Consider the following 15,619-nt stretch of genomic DNA (forward strand, 5'->3'; position numbering starts at 1 on the left):
CAACTTTCCTTGGCCAGAGGGAGGGTTACAGTGATGTGGATCTTTGGGAGCACTATAAGGAGGTTAAATGAGATCCCAGAGGACACTTTCTACAAGAAAATATAGTACCATCAGCTGTTTCTCAGGTGCTCCTCATCAGCACCTCAAATATGAAATCCTAGAAGGAACTATCTTCCATGCCATAGTAACTCTAAAAAGAAGGCTTTGATACTATGCACGCATAAGTGTCATTGTTGCCTTGTGCTTTTCCTGTCTGTTGTATTTCTCTTTTGGCTTGTACTTAGACTGTAAGTTTTTCAGGGTAGAGGCTATCTTTTTGTTCTATATTTGTACAGCATCATGTCTACATGACTGGGGCCTCAGGAGCTACAACAAACCAACCTGAAACCAAAAAGCTCAAATTATGACCCTCCAGAGGAAGGTGGAAAAAGGAGTCAAACCTAAGAACAAGAGAGGGACAGGTTAACCCTGTTAGGTATAAATAAGTAAGGAATGTTGGTACTGTTTAATGTGTTCAATTAGCTGTCTTAAGTGTATTTATGAGGTAATGTTATGTGAATCACTGTTTTAATGAAATCCAACATGGACTATATGAACTGTGACCCTCAGACTCCATCTTTGCAAGCTGACTTGTTTACAGTTAAGACACTGGATTCCCTTGGCTCAAACTGGACAGAATCACCTTTTCCCACCAGAGCCAGCCCGCAACATTCCATTCCCTCAGAACTTTTCCTGCCATAGAGACTACTGTGACAAAGCTCTGTCCTTGCCTCCCGTGGGTCCCGCGTTTCCTGGCAGATTTTGCTAGCCTCAGAGGCTCACTGTGACCCTCCACGTAACCCTTCTCTCTCTAGAGACAAGGGTCACAGTCTACTGATCCATTTTCATCATAAGCCAGCGAGGGAGGTGAGGAGAAGTTATCTTTCCTTGCACAGTTTCTGTTGTCTCCCAGTCTCAGTGATTAATCAGGAGGCAAAGGTGGGTGAGGGAGCCCGGGCCCACCCTCCACTCCAGGCTCCAGCCCAGGGACCCTAATAGCATCAGCTATGGTAGCTGACCTTTTAGAAACATGACATGTACAATTCCCTGGGCTACTTCCCCCACAGCAGCCCTCACTTCCTCAAGATCCACTTCACCCTTACCTCAGGGCCTCCTTCCTTGTGCCCGATATGGTGTGTACTACTCAGCCTCTCCACTAGCACAACTTCCTCCCACAGCTCCTGACATGCACACCCACCTGACTAACTGGGAGGCTTTTAACTAGTTTCAGCCAGCCCCTGATTGGCTTCAGGTGTCCCAATCAACCTAGCATTCTCCCTGCCTTCTGGAAAGTTCTTAATTGGCCGTAGGTGTCTTAATTGACCTGGAGCAGCTGCCATTTCACTTATCCTGGTACCAGGGATTTGTTTAGCCTGGAGCTAATATATCTATCTCCCACTACTTTTCCATAGTCATCTGGCCTTGCCGCGTCACACTATATAAGATCTTGCTCAGCGCCTTCGCAGTGCTTTCCATTCCAGCAGCAGCGCATGTATGGTTGGGTCTTCCCAATGCTCCAGAGCCAGTGAGACAAACACCATCCATCCCATAGCGAGATGAGGAAAGAGAGGCCTAACATTGACATCCCCACCACAGCAAATCCACCTTACCTGTGAAGGGTCTTGCTGTTTTCCTGGTGATCAGCATCCCAGAGGGTCTCCCCACCTGCGACAAAGCCCATCAGTTGTCGGGACTCCCAAGTGGTCCTCCTCGAAGGCTCCCAATCAGCCAGAGAGTAGAAGGTCCTGGGCCTCGCATCCGTATATTGTGTCCACTGCACCTAGAAATAGTAGGGAAAGGTTTCTGTATTGGGGTTATCTGTTGTATTCTCAAATACCAAGAGAAGTTTTGTGGGTCTGAGCTTCAAGCTCCTAAACCAGTCACTGATTCATTGTTTATTTCTCCCCCTATTTTACCCAGTTTCTGTACCTTTACCCTTAATAGACTTACCTTTGTTGGACCATATTACTTTGTCTTCTCTTAGTTTTCACTGCACCACACGGGGGGAGGGACACACCTATTGTCAGCTAATCTAACTGGTGACAGACACGGAAGAGAGTTGAGTCTGCCCTTCTGAGAAAAGGGGCTTTCCTTTTCTATTTCCCCTTCCTCTACCATTTCTAGAGTTTTCCCTTTGAAGCGTTACCTTATTCCCCTTGAGGTAACACCTAAGTAAAAAAAAAAAAATTATATATATAATATATGCATGCTTTTTTGTGTGTATGCAGGGCTGAAATCTGAAGACAGGTACAAAAGGGGTCTGCTTATATGTATGACACCCTTACCTTTTAATTCACCAAAACCGCAATGATATCATTAAATTAAAAAGCCTATGCAAAGATTTCAAGAGGACGTTGAACACATTGGCCTCAAAAACAAATTGCCTAAATAAAAGGCATGGTATAACAAGATACTTTTGTATATGATTTTTGGAAAAAAACCTTTAAGGTCTTATGGTAATGATGCTTCTCAGCTATTAGCTGTGAATAAACTCAAAGCTGAACAGTGGGATAATTCACCCTCTACCCTTAAAAGGTAGAACACATTGAAACCTGGCCTGCCTATAGAACAAAAACACAGGAAAGTATGTGGGTAATTCCTCTTTTTTTGCCTGCAATCAGCAACGGTATTTGTAAAAGAAAGGGATATTTTAAGCCACCCCAAAAGGGGTAGAAACATGTTTCTTTTGTCTTTCAGAAAATCCGGAAAAGCTGATACCAGCTGAAGAGCAACCCAGAATACCATGCATCTACTGTCTTGACAAAAATTGTGTTTTGTGTTTTATGTTTTGTCTTGTTGCTAGCATTGTTGTGTATTGTGATACCAAAAAAACCCTACTGCATTAGGCAGAAAAGGATTAATAAGCATGTTAACTGTATTTACAGAAACCAATGTTGCAGAAGGGCAGAGGTCAAGGAATGCCAGTCTGCTAACAGGGAAACATCCTCAGGTAGCACACTCCATATTAGGAGGGATTGGTTTTGGAGCAGGGATTAGGAATACTGTAGACCTGGAGGTAATTAAGAATAAGTTAAGTTCCTTATCAAAACTGCAAGATAGTCTCATTCACAAGCAGGCAGATACTACTGTGGACTTGGTACAAATAGGTCTGGAAAACCTAAAAGCAATATGGAATATGTGGTGGTGGTTAAACACCACCACCTGGCTGCTGTATAAACAACAAATAGAATTAGGGAATAAAACTGCCTTGGCCATAGGATGTACTGAGATGCACACAAAATGTTTTGGGTAATATCTGGAAATGTTAGGGTATTAATGCATCTTTTAAAAAAACGGAAGAGGTCCTTGTTCAACACCTACAAATATGAATGGATGCAATATGTTTCCAGCATGGTTAAGCCTGATTTGCTATTAGGTGAAATGTATTGTTAAAATTGCTCACAGACAGTCTGTGGAGACAGAAATATGGAAAGTGAGCCTGCTCCCAAAATTGACCCTGGGATCCTTTTGGCTACCCTGGGTTACGGGTCAGTGGACTGGGATAGAGGAGAAATTATTGGATACCCGAGGGTGTACGGAGTGGAGCCCTCAAAATGGGTGTGCTTGTCCCTACCTGTCACCACAGAACCATGTAGTAGGGATACATCATTGGGAAAGTGTGTGGGACGAACTAGAAAATGTTACTTGTGTTTTGTACAATGGACTATGTGTTACATCCCGGGAAACTGAATTTTGGGAAGATGAAAGTATCAGCCAACCCCCAGTGGATGAATGTAGATGTAATGTCAGCGTATTATATACTAGTAATCACAGATACTATTTACATGTGATTGCGTGTGTGTGTGTGTGTGTGTGTGTAATTTCTCTGTTACCCTTGATCTGGACTGGCACAATTTAACTGATCACTTGTTGTGAGAAACAAAGGTGACTCAATTTTTACAACAGACACAGAGGGACATAGGGAGGCATGTTGTCATAAATATAAAGGGAAGGCTAACCATCTTTAAATCCCTCCTAGCCAGAGGAAAAATCCTTTCACTTGTAATGGGTTACGAAGCTAAAGATAACCTCGCTGGCACCTGACCAAAATGACCAATGAGGAGACAAGATACTTTCAAAGCTGGAGGCGGTGGGGAAACAAAGGGTTCTCTCTGTCTGTCTGTGTGTCTTTTGTCAGGACCAGAGCAGGAACGCAGGTCAGAACTCCTGTAAAGGGTTAATAAGCAATCTAGTTAGATATGCGTTAGATTCTGTTTTGTTTAAATGGCTGATAAAATAAGTTGTGCTGAATGGAATACATATTCCGTTTTTTGTGTCTTTTTGCAACTTAAGGTTTTGCCTAGAGCGACTCTCTGTTTTGAATCTGATTACCCTTAAGGTATTTATCATCCTGATTTTACAGAGGTGATTCTTTTACTTCAATTAAAATTCTTCTTTTAAGAACCTGATTGCTTTTTCCTTGCTCTTAAGATCCAAGAGTTTGGGTCTGTGTTCACCTATGCAAATTGGTGAGGATTTTTATCAAGCCTTCCCCAGGAAAGAGGGTGTAGGGCTTGGGGGGGATTTTGGGGGGAAAGATGTTTCCAAGTTGGCTCTTTCCCAGTTATGTTTTGTTAGACACTTGGTGGTGGCAACAATAAAGTCCAGGGACAAAAGGTAAAATAGACCAAAGATGAGAGTCCCTATCTTAAGCAATGACCTAAGATACCACCTGGAAAGTCTCACTCTTTGGCCCTGAATCTCACTCTTTGGGGCTGTAAATCTTACTTTTAAGGACAGCCAACCCTTGGTATTTCTACATGTCAGTCCCAGGATATTGGCGAGACAAGGTGGGTGAGGTAGTATCTTTTATTGGACAGACTTCTGTTAGTGAGAGAGACATTACCTCACCCACCTTGTCTCTTCAGAATTTGTATAAGTATGTTCTTCATTGTAAAGAAAATCCTCCAGGGAATCCGCTCCCTTTTCAGTCCCAACAACTAAGTTCTGTAAATTTTTGGTCTTTTATATAGTAGGTCATGAAGAAGTGGCTGTTGGTTTGCCTCTCTCACACACTACTTTCTGGGTGATATTCTCAGAGGCAGACTCAACTCTGTCTTTCTCCACCAGCAACTTCTTCTCCTGGGCTTGTGTCATGATTGTTTCCTGAAGAGCATTGTAGTGGTGATACAGAAAATATGAAGTTGAATAATCATATTAGACATTCATATATAGGCCAGAATATTGGCGTAACTTGCCTTTAAGTCCTGCCAAACAACAGATGTTGCTTCTGTGTTTTACACAGAGGAGATGTAAGTTGTGTAACTCTAACTAGTTAGGCTTAACCACAGACTCTTGCTAAGTTGTGAAGTAACTTCCCCTTTTACATTTTTCTTCTATTCTGTACACTTATAGATTTGTAATACAGCTATAGCAGAACATGCTACACTGTTTGGTATAGTATCATAAGGTATAACATTATTAGACAAAAATCTGAAGGTATCAATTAAGATTTAATAAACTATATCAGAAAACTAAAATTCTGTAAAGACATTCTGTAGCAGACCCCTTCAGTTTGAGGAAGTTTCATTATCTGACCACAAAACATTGCAAGTAGTTTAAATCATGCTTTCTATTTTGTGTAGAAGTAGAGCAATATAAAATATATAACTGATCTTTAACAAAGATAAACAAGTTATTTGTATTAAAGAAGCTGATATATTCAGGTGGTAGGTTGAGAAACCAATGGGTAAATCTTTAAGGTGAACAAAATATTAAGGCCTACATGACCATAAGGCCTGATCAACTGTATAATTGGCTGTCACACAGAAAGAGTTCTCCTTTGTGTGTCTGTGCATATATACCTTCTACTGTAGGTGTATGTTAGGGTTGCCAGGCATCTGGTTTTCAACCAGCACACCTAGTCAAAAAGGGACCCTGGCGGCTCCTACCAGCATTGCTGACCAGGCCGTTAAGTCTGGTTGGCAAAACAGCGGGGCTAAGGCACACTCTCTGGTTCCGCACAGCTCCTGCCTGCCCTGGCACTGCGCAGAGCTGCCTGGCTGTACCTCTGCCTAGGGGCTGGACATGGCGGCCGCTTCTGGGAGCAAAACGGAGCCAGAACAGCCTCGCTGCGGGAGCTGCCTCAGGTAAGTGCTGCCCAGCTGGAGCCCATGCCCTGAACCCCCTGCCCCAAGTCGGAACCCCTCCCGCACCCAAACTCCCTCCCAGAGCCCACACCCCCTTTCGTGCCCCAATCCCCTGCTCCATGTTGGAATCCCCTCCCACACCAAACTCCTTCCCGGAGCCTGCACCACACACCCCAGCCCTGAGCCCCCTCCTGCATCTGAAGCCCCTCATTTCCAGCCCCCCACCCCAGAGGCTACAGCTGCAGCCCACACCCCCTACCGCACCCCAATCCAATGCCCCAGCCCTGAGCCCACTCCTACACTCTGAACCCCTCAGTTCCAGCCCGGAGCCCACTCCTGCACCCCCAACCTCATCCCTGGCCCCACAGCAATCCAAAGTGCCGATGGCAATGGAAAAAGTCATGTACTTGGGTATACAATTAGGCATGCATGGAAGGAGACCTGATATGCAGCAGATTGAGTTAATATGTAAACTCCCGGAACCTCAGGATATCTCTGCTCTAAGATCATTTCTGGGACATAATGGCTTTTCAAGGGAATTTGTGGAAATCTATGCAGAGATAGCACATTCCTTGTACCTGCTTTTGAAAAAAGGAATGGGCGTGGGGTGAGGAGCAAAAAGAAGGCTTCAATAAACTGAAGCAAGCACTTATATCCAAAACCAGATACCCCAATCCAGCTGCAACTGGAAACACCTGAAAGAGGCCTGGGTGCTGTATTGCTCCAGGACACTGGATGTGGACCCAAACTCATTGCCTATGGGTTGAAGGTGCCTAGTGAAATTGAGAAACAGTACTCCACCTGTGAAAAGGAATTTTTAGCCCTGACTTGAGCACTGAATCACTGGGAGTACTTAATGGGGATGTCTCCTGTGGTTCTTAAAATCATCCACACACCGATAAAATACATCCTGTCAGGCCCTATTAACAAAGGAAGGGTATTCAACCCCAGGTTGGCAGGATGGACCCTCAGCTTACTAAATAAAAACACAGAAATGCGTAAAGCACCCCAGTTATCCATCGTTCCCTATGCCCTACTGACTCAAGGAGAGGACCATGAGTGTCCCCTGTCGCTGGAAGACCTGCAGCAAGTCAAGTCATCTTTCCAGATAGGAGCTTCCTGTCAAGAAGCAATGATGAAAGGACTAGATATTTGGGTGGTTGACAGAAGCCGTTTCTATAAGGATGGCAAGCCATGTGCCAGCTTTGCAGATAAACACCCAGAACATCCTGCAAGGTAGCGTAGTGCCTTATTCAGTTCAAACTGCCAAGGTGGTTGTGGTATCAGCAGTACCGGATGCAGTTGAACCTGAAGTCAACCTTTTCATCTGTTCCGATTCAGATTGGGTGGTCTGAGCCCTATCTGAATGGACACCTGTATGGATCCAGAGACCCATGAACTCAGCTGACGGTAAGCCGGGTGGCTCACTCTAAATACCTACTGTATGCGTGGAGGCTTGCAACAACTCAAAGAGGTGATACCCACCTGTTCAAGGTTAAAACCCAACGAAAAGATCAGTCCAAAGTTTCCAGACTGAATAATCAGGTGGACGGGCTTGCTAAACAAGCAGCACAAATGGGCATGGAACAATTATGGACCAAACTGAACAAGAAAGCATATAAAGTCCAGCCCAGGGATGAAGAAATAAAAAGCCAGCTAGATATTGTGGCCTTGCAAAAGCAAGACAAGGAATTGCAAGATCTCCTACAAAAAAGAAAACACTGCAACTACATGTTCAGAAATAAAGAAAGGCTGATAATGGCTTTTTAAAAGGATATTGAAGACACAATGCCGGTCTTGGTGGTACCCACATGTCTAAGAAAATAATTTGGTTAGTTTATCCGAAAGCCAAGGACATTTTGGTTTGGATAAAACTGCAACAGAACTACTAACTGCAGTCTGTAACCTATCATTTAAACCATCTTCTGTACCAGATGACTAATGTGACACCAATTTTTAAAAAGGGATTCAGAGGTGATCCCGGCAATTACAGGCCAGTAAGCCTGACTTCAGTACTAGGCAAACTGTTTGAAAATATAGTAAAGAACAAAATTGTCAGACACATAGATGAACGTAATTTGTTGGGGAAGAGTCAACATGTTTTTTGTAAAGGGAATCATACCTCACCAATCTACTAGAATTCTTTGAGGGGGTGAACAAACATGTGGAGAAGGGGGATCCAGTGGATATAGTGTACTTAGATTTTCAGAAAACCTTTGTCAAGGTATCTTATCAAAGGCTCTTAAGCAAAGTAAGTTTTCATGGGATAAGAGGGAAGGTCCTCTCATGGACTGGTAACTAGTTAAAAGATAGGAAACAAAGTGTAGGAATAAATCGTCAGTTTTCAGAATGGAGAGGTAAATAGTGGTGTCCCCCATTGGTCTGTACTGGGCCTGATCCTATTCAACATATTCATAACTGTTCTGGGAAAAGGGGTAAACAGTGAGGTGGCAAAATGTGCAGATGATACAAAACTACTCAAGGTAGTTAAGTCCCAGGCAGACTGCGAAGAGATACAAAAGGATCTCTCAAAACTGGGTGACTGGGCAACAGAATGGCAGCTGAAATTCAAAGTTGATAAATGCAAAGTAATGCACATTGGAAAATATAATCCCAAACTATATATACAAAATGATAGGGTCTAAATTAGCTGTTACCACTCGAGAGAGAGATCTTAGTCACTGTGGATAGTTCTCTGAAAACATCCACTCAATGTGCAGCAGCAGTCAAAAAAGCAAACAATGTTGGGAATCATTAAGAAAGAGATAGATAATAAGACAGAAAATATCATATTGCCTCTATATAAATCCATGGTACACCCACATCTTGAATACTGCATGCAAATATGGCTGCCCCATTTCAATAAATATATAATGAAATTGGAAAAAGGTTCAGAAAAGGGCAACAAAAATGATTAGGGGTATGGAATGGCTGCCATATGAGGAGAGATTAATAAGACTGGAACTTTTCAGGTTGGAAAAGAGATGACTAAGCGGGGATATGATAGAGGTCTATAAAATCACGACTGGTATGGAGAAAGTAAATAAGGAAGTGTTGTTTACTCCTCCTCATAACACAAGAACTAGGGGTCACCAAATGAAATTAATAGGCAGCAGATTTAAAACAAACAGAAGGAAGTATTTTTTCACACAACACACAGTCAACCTGTAGAACTCCTTACCAGAGGATATTGTGAAGGCCAAGACTATAACAGGATTCAAACAGAACTAGATAAATTCATGGAGGATTGGTCCATCAATGGCTATTAGCCAAGATGGACAGGGATGGTGTCCCTAGTTTGTGTTTGCCAGAGGCTGGGAATGGGTGACAGGGAATGGATCACTTGATGATTACGTGTTGTGTTCATTCCCTCTGGGGCACCTGGCATTAGCCTCTGTTGGAAGACTGGATGCTGGGCTAGATGAACCTTTGATCCGACCCAGTATGGCTGTTCTTATGTTCTTATACAACCACAACATGCTAGATACATAGAACCCCTGTTTATAGGATAGAAGAGATGGCTAGGAACCCAATTTTTATGAGGAATCTCTGCTAAGAAAGTAAAAAAGAGGTTTACTGAATACAGCTCTAGGAGGGGCAGGAACAGATCTTGGAGCATTAAATAGTATAGATGTAGAAATGCTGGCTAACAAATTAAATGCAGTGGGACAGCACTTAGGAGCGATATCCAAACCCTTGAAAACATCTCTAAATGAGAAGTACTAATCCTAAAATAATAGCTAGTTTGCTCCCTGGATTGGAGGAGATTCAAGAAGTGGGTCACTTAGTATTACAAACAATGGAGGTATTACAGAGCAATGTATCTATGGCATTATCTTGTATACAAGCACAAACATGAACTAGTCATGTGGTAAAAGACATAAGGGATGGAATGAATGAGTGGGATCCTGCCTTTAGAAATAAGAAGTGAAATGTGAAAGCATGCCACTATTTCTGAGCAAAAGTTTTATTCTTGGTGGAAAATGGCAAACTTTACATATAATGTACAATTAAATCAAATTACCACCTATATAGTGATGATGCTCTGATGCTATTGTAGCATTAGGATTAAATGCTAATAATAGTGTAATACAACCAGTGGAACATAAACTGTGAGCCATGAAACAAACTTCTGTATGGAAGACTGTGGAACTTGAAACCTGTATGGAAGAACATGGTATTGGATATGTTTGCAATCATGATGCTATACAACCAGACAGAACCACTTTATGGCTTCACATTTAGCCAGTCATTCACAATATACTGCTTTCCTGCCTGAAAGAAATGGTAGGGGGCCAAGAAGCACATTAAAATGGTGTAAAACTTTCCTGAAGACTGATGGTGTTGCTTTTTTTGGGGTAGAGACAAGAAGACAGTTGGAGCATTTGGTTGCTGGTTTCTGCTGTTGCCCCTACTGAAGCATGATGCCAAATCCCTGGCTTGCACAAGCACAGGTTTTCTGATGAGTCAAGTGTATGGGTGGCTCAGGGCCACCATCTGTTTGAAGGACTCCAACATGGAAGTCTGCATCTTTATTTGGGCATCAGGTTGCCCCTAAGGGACACTACAAACAGGGCCAACCAGAGGGGGAGCCAGGAGGGCCATTTGGCCTGGGCCTCAAGCTCAAAGGGGGCCTCAAATTTAGACACTTGTTAATTTTTTGGCATTTGATAAGTTTTGCAACTTGTTTTTATGCGCATCCCTATTGGACCAAAATGTAACACACTCTCTCAGCTCAGAGCTGCAAATTTAAGCAAATAAGAGATGTGATTTGGTAAAAGACATAATTTTTTTTGTTAACTGATATAGATTGTCATATTAAAGATTTTAAAATGTTCATAAATATTAATAAAAATATATCCATTCTGATGCCACAAGATTAGACGGTGATGAATGTGTCCTCTCAGATCAGCTGATTATATAAACAAATGACTATTAGTGGCTGGTGCTGGATCAAGTGCGTGTTGAAAGGTAGAGAATTGTTACATTTTAGTGTCTTTTATAGTTTTATTTCTAGTTGACTAAGGAATTATTTGTGTGTGAGAATTCCTCATTACTATCTTTGTATGGTAACTAAAAGAGGTGACTGGTTGGTTGGTTGGTTGAGCCCTAGCTTGGTAGCCTAGCCATCATCATAAGATTTCGTAGTCTATAGGCCCAGATTCAAGGTGAAAATCTGTGAGGACAATCTTGTACAGAGTGTTTTGTGAGGACACACATTCGAAATATTTGGACAATATCCCTCTCTCTGTATTTGTGTCTGTGTTTACTATATATATGTCATCCCTTTGTCTTCAGCTCAGCCTGTTATATTATACCTTGCATGCTTGAGTTTTGATTCAGTGATAAGGATAATAACCTGACTGTTTCATTTTGTGTTCTTAATTAGTACTCCTTCTTTTAAGTCTTTTCAGCATTTGTGTACCATTCAGCATTTGTGTATGTTTACAGTAGAAGATTTCAAGTGTGGATAGGATGGAGCATCAACAGAGGCCTGGAAGAAGTTGAAAGACCGAATACCATCACATGAGACTTCAACGTCACACAAAGAAAACTATGTTGCATGAAAATCAGCCAGTAGGGCAGCATCAGCTGAAAGTTCAGTTAAGAATTTACTCTTGTCTGAACTCTCTACAGAAATTAGCAACTGGAAAAAACTTCTTGAGTACATCCTGAATGTCATCCTTTTTCTTTCTGAGCGGGGATGGGCTTTCTTTGGTTCCAGACAACATATTGGTGATCGTGCAAATGGAAACTTTCTAGGCATAGTTGAGCTCCTTAGCAAATATGACCTACTTTTATCAGAGCACGTTAAACGTGTTTGAGAATCGCAAGAGAGTCAAAAGCACATGCAAGTCCATTATCTCTACCCACACATACAAAACGAGTTTATTGAGCTATGTGGGTCACTCGTACAAACGACAATTCTTGATGAGATTCAAAATGCCAAGTATTTTTCAATCATTGTTGATGCCACTCCAGATTGTTCTCACAAGGAAAAGACTACTATGGTTATTCGATATATTAAGATTGTAGACAGCTCAAAATTTTCAATTGAAGAAAAGTTTATTTTGTTTAATAATTTTATGAGGAAAGAGTGGAAAAGAAATTGCTGCTCAAGTACTAGAAATTCTAGAAAGTATTAAGTTCAATTTTCAAGTCTGCATTGGTCAAGCTTATCATAATGAATCTAATATGGCTGGGAAGTACAAACGTGTACAAGCAGTTCTGCTTGAGCATAATTCAAACTGTTTTCTCTCCAGCTGTGGAAACAACACACTAAAACTTCTATGTGTTGACTGTGCTGAATCATGCAAGGAGGCAATTACTTACTTTGGAACCGTTCAGCAAATGGACAGGCTTTTCAGTAGCAGTCCACAAAACTGGGCAATTCTGAAGAAGTATCTTCCTGTTTCACTGCATGGGATGTCCAAAACTAGATGGTCTGCACGGATTGATGGTGTTCAACTGGTTGCACAACATTTGAATTCAGTGAGAGAGGCTTTAAATTAGCTTGAATCTCAATCTTACTGCACAGGCTCGAACTGAACTTCAGTCTATTCAGAAGCACATGTCCAAATTTAAATGCATTCTGATGTCATCTTTGTGGATGAAGCTACTTACAGTGATCCACCAAACTAATCTGGTAATTGAAGCACGCAATGCTGTACTTGATGTTGAGAGGGATAACATCGAAAATCTTATCAATGACAGTCAACAGATTCATGAACAATGGGATGCGATCCTGACTGAGCCCAAATTAGTAGCACAGAATATTGGCATTTCATCTGAGTTCTCCACCAATCGCAACTTACCTACTGAATCCGATGCCGAGCAGCATTATAGGGTCAATGTCTTCCTTGTCATCATTGACTCTATTCAAAAAGGTCTTACACATCGATTTGAGTGACTGCGACTAATTTGTACCCTTTTTGGGTTTCTTTGGCAGTTCAACAGACTGAGTAATGAAGATCTACTTTCTGCAGCTGAACAATTTCAGCAACGTTACAACAAAGAAATCTCAAAAGATCTCAGTGATGAGGTCATCTTCCTCAAACAAATATATTCAACGAACTTTAATTTGGATTGCAAGCCAAAGGAATTGCTTCAAGAAATACTCGAACTTGGACTCTCTGGGGTGTTTCCTAATATCGCAATTGCATTGCATATTTTTGTCACTTTACGTGCATCAGTGGCTTCAGGTGAATGTACTTTCAACATGTTAGGTATAAAAAAGTAAGAAATGTTTGTACAGTTTAATATTTTCAATTAGTTGTTTTTAATCATGTATTTTTGAAGTAATGTTAAGTGAATCACTGGTTTTAATAGACTCTAATATGGAATATATGAACTATGACCCTTGGGCTCCATCTTTGTAAGCGAACTTGTTTACAGCTTAGACACTGGAGTCCTCTGGCTCAAACCAGACTAAGCCAGCTTTTCCCGCCAGAGCCAACCCCGAACATTCTAGTCCCTCAAAACTTTTCCTGCCTTAGAGATTATATAAGATCTTGCTCAGCGCCTGCGTGGTGCTGTCCATTCCAGCGGCAGCGCATGCACGGTTGGGTTCCAGAGCTAGAGAGAAGAGTACCATCTATCCCACAGCAAGGTTGAGGAAGGAAAGACCTGTCATCTCTATCCCCGTCACCGTGAATTGAATCCATCTTACCTGTGTGGGGTCCTGCTTTCCTGGTGTCCATCATCCCAAAGGGTCTCCCCGCCTGCAACAAAATCCAGCAGTTGTCGGGACACTCCAGCAGTCGTCGGGACTCCCCAGTGGTCCTCCTCAAAGGCTTCCAATTAGTTGGAGAGTAGAAGGTCTACTCTCATCAGCGTCCCCTGGAATCTTTGAGTAAGCAGCAGAACCCTCTAAGAACCACTCCATCCATCCTAGCAAGGCATAAAAACAGCCTCTACAAGACTGCTAAAGTCTTTTGTGCTTCATAAAAAGAAAGCAGGCCAATTTTACCAAAACTCAACCATCTTTAATTTTTAACTTAAAAAGAAAAAGGAGAATGTCTTATTCAATAATTACATGAGAACCATCTAGTATATTTTTTTCAAAAGTCAGTATGCAATGTAATTCAGTAATGATCTAATTGATTAGCCAAATGACAAGGTTTTCCTATAAGAGTTAAAATTATCTTATGGCAGCTATACACATGAACACTAAAATTCCATTACAATGCCCTTATAATCAACCTTCAAAAAGGAAAGAGTACCATCCACAACATGACATGCATCCGATGAAGTGGGTATTCACCCACGAAAGCACATGCTCCAATACGTCTGTTAGTCTATAAGGTGCCACAGGACTCTTTGCCATCCACAGCAGGATTCAGTTTAGGATTAGACAGTTATGTGACTAGGATTAGTAAAGATGTGCAATTTATACTAGTTAGGATAAGCATTTGAGGAGAGAGAAAACCTCATGCTTGATATTAGTCTTCCCAAAGGTGTAATTACCAACATTACAATTTATGGCATATTTTAAACTTTCCTCTGAAGTCTCTGATGCTAGCTGCTGTCAGACAGTCAGGAATGCAAGAATCCAGCACCATTCCTTAAAAATAGTGTTTGGACTATTTAATTCTGAAGAAGAAAAACTGTATTCGATGTGCTGGTTGATATGTATCTACTTATATTCAATCTATTTTGTCATTATGGGAGTTAGCACTACCTCAAATGAGAAAGCATTCAACTAGTTTCTAATGAATCAGTGTTTCATCAGACTGACACAGATCCATATTGTCTTTTTAGTGCTTGAAGTTTTAGCTTGTTTCCCTTCATGTCACAATTGCAGTCATGGTTTTGTGGTCTATAATTAAGAAACCAAGACAAAAGTTTCTTTGTATACAAACTCTTAAAAATATGGCTTGATTCAGACAGCACTGCCCTACATTTTTAGGATCAAGTTGATATTTAATAGGCGAAGGATAGTTTAGTCAACAAGCATTTGTAGTAACCAGTGATTTGTAGGTGTTTCAGAATACCTGTGTCTAAAAAATGAAACATTTTTAAAAGATGAGTTAAGCTGGTGTTTTCTTCATGTGTTTTCACATTAAGCACTGTGTATGTTTATCAGTAACAGGGCATTAGGATATAGTAAGCATGAAAGCTTCAAAGAACCTTACACTCCTCGTTGTTCCTTCAAAAAGGATAAGACATTCATCTTAACAGAGATAAACTTAATTGGTCTTAAAGTATTCCCCTTCTCTTCCTTTAGTCAGCACAGTTTTGTATTGATGGTCTCCATTTACTTACTAAAAATGTAATCTGTAGTAACAGATTATAAACAGCTCGAAGTAATTGAAAATGGTGAAAAACAGAACTGGTGATAGTACAAGGTTTCTTCTTGCAAAAGAGAAAGTGTGAAAGACGTGAGGCACGAGAATACTTCCAAAATGAGACAACAGAGGTTGGGGAAAACTTACAGAAAGCATACATCATGGTGTTCATGTTCAGTTATCTCTTTTTACATCATCTCCTAC

At 41.3% G+C, this 15,619-nt stretch overlaps 1 protein-coding gene across 1 annotated transcript in view; it reads right to left on the minus strand.

Annotated features, from left to right (window-relative positions):
• Window positions 1-15,619, minus strand: part of SLC2A13 (solute carrier family 2 member 13) — a 390,525-nt gene that overhangs the window by 373,050 nt on the left and 1,856 nt on the right. Inside the window, exons 2-3 of the mRNA XM_074942450.1 lie at window positions 13,798-13,974; window positions 1,650-1,819 (exon numbers count right to left, since the gene is read on the minus strand). Of these exons, the coding sequence (XP_074798551.1) occupies window positions 1,650-1,686 (37 nt within the window). The 5' untranslated portion in view covers window positions 1,687-1,819; window positions 13,798-13,974. The remainder of the gene's footprint in view (window positions 1-1,649; window positions 1,820-13,797; window positions 13,975-15,619) is intronic.

The sequence above is a fragment of the Natator depressus genome, chromosome 1, assembly GCF_965152275.1.
Source record: "Natator depressus isolate rNatDep1 chromosome 1, rNatDep2.hap1, whole genome shotgun sequence".
NCBI lineage: Eukaryota > Metazoa > Chordata > Testudines > Cheloniidae > Natator > Natator depressus.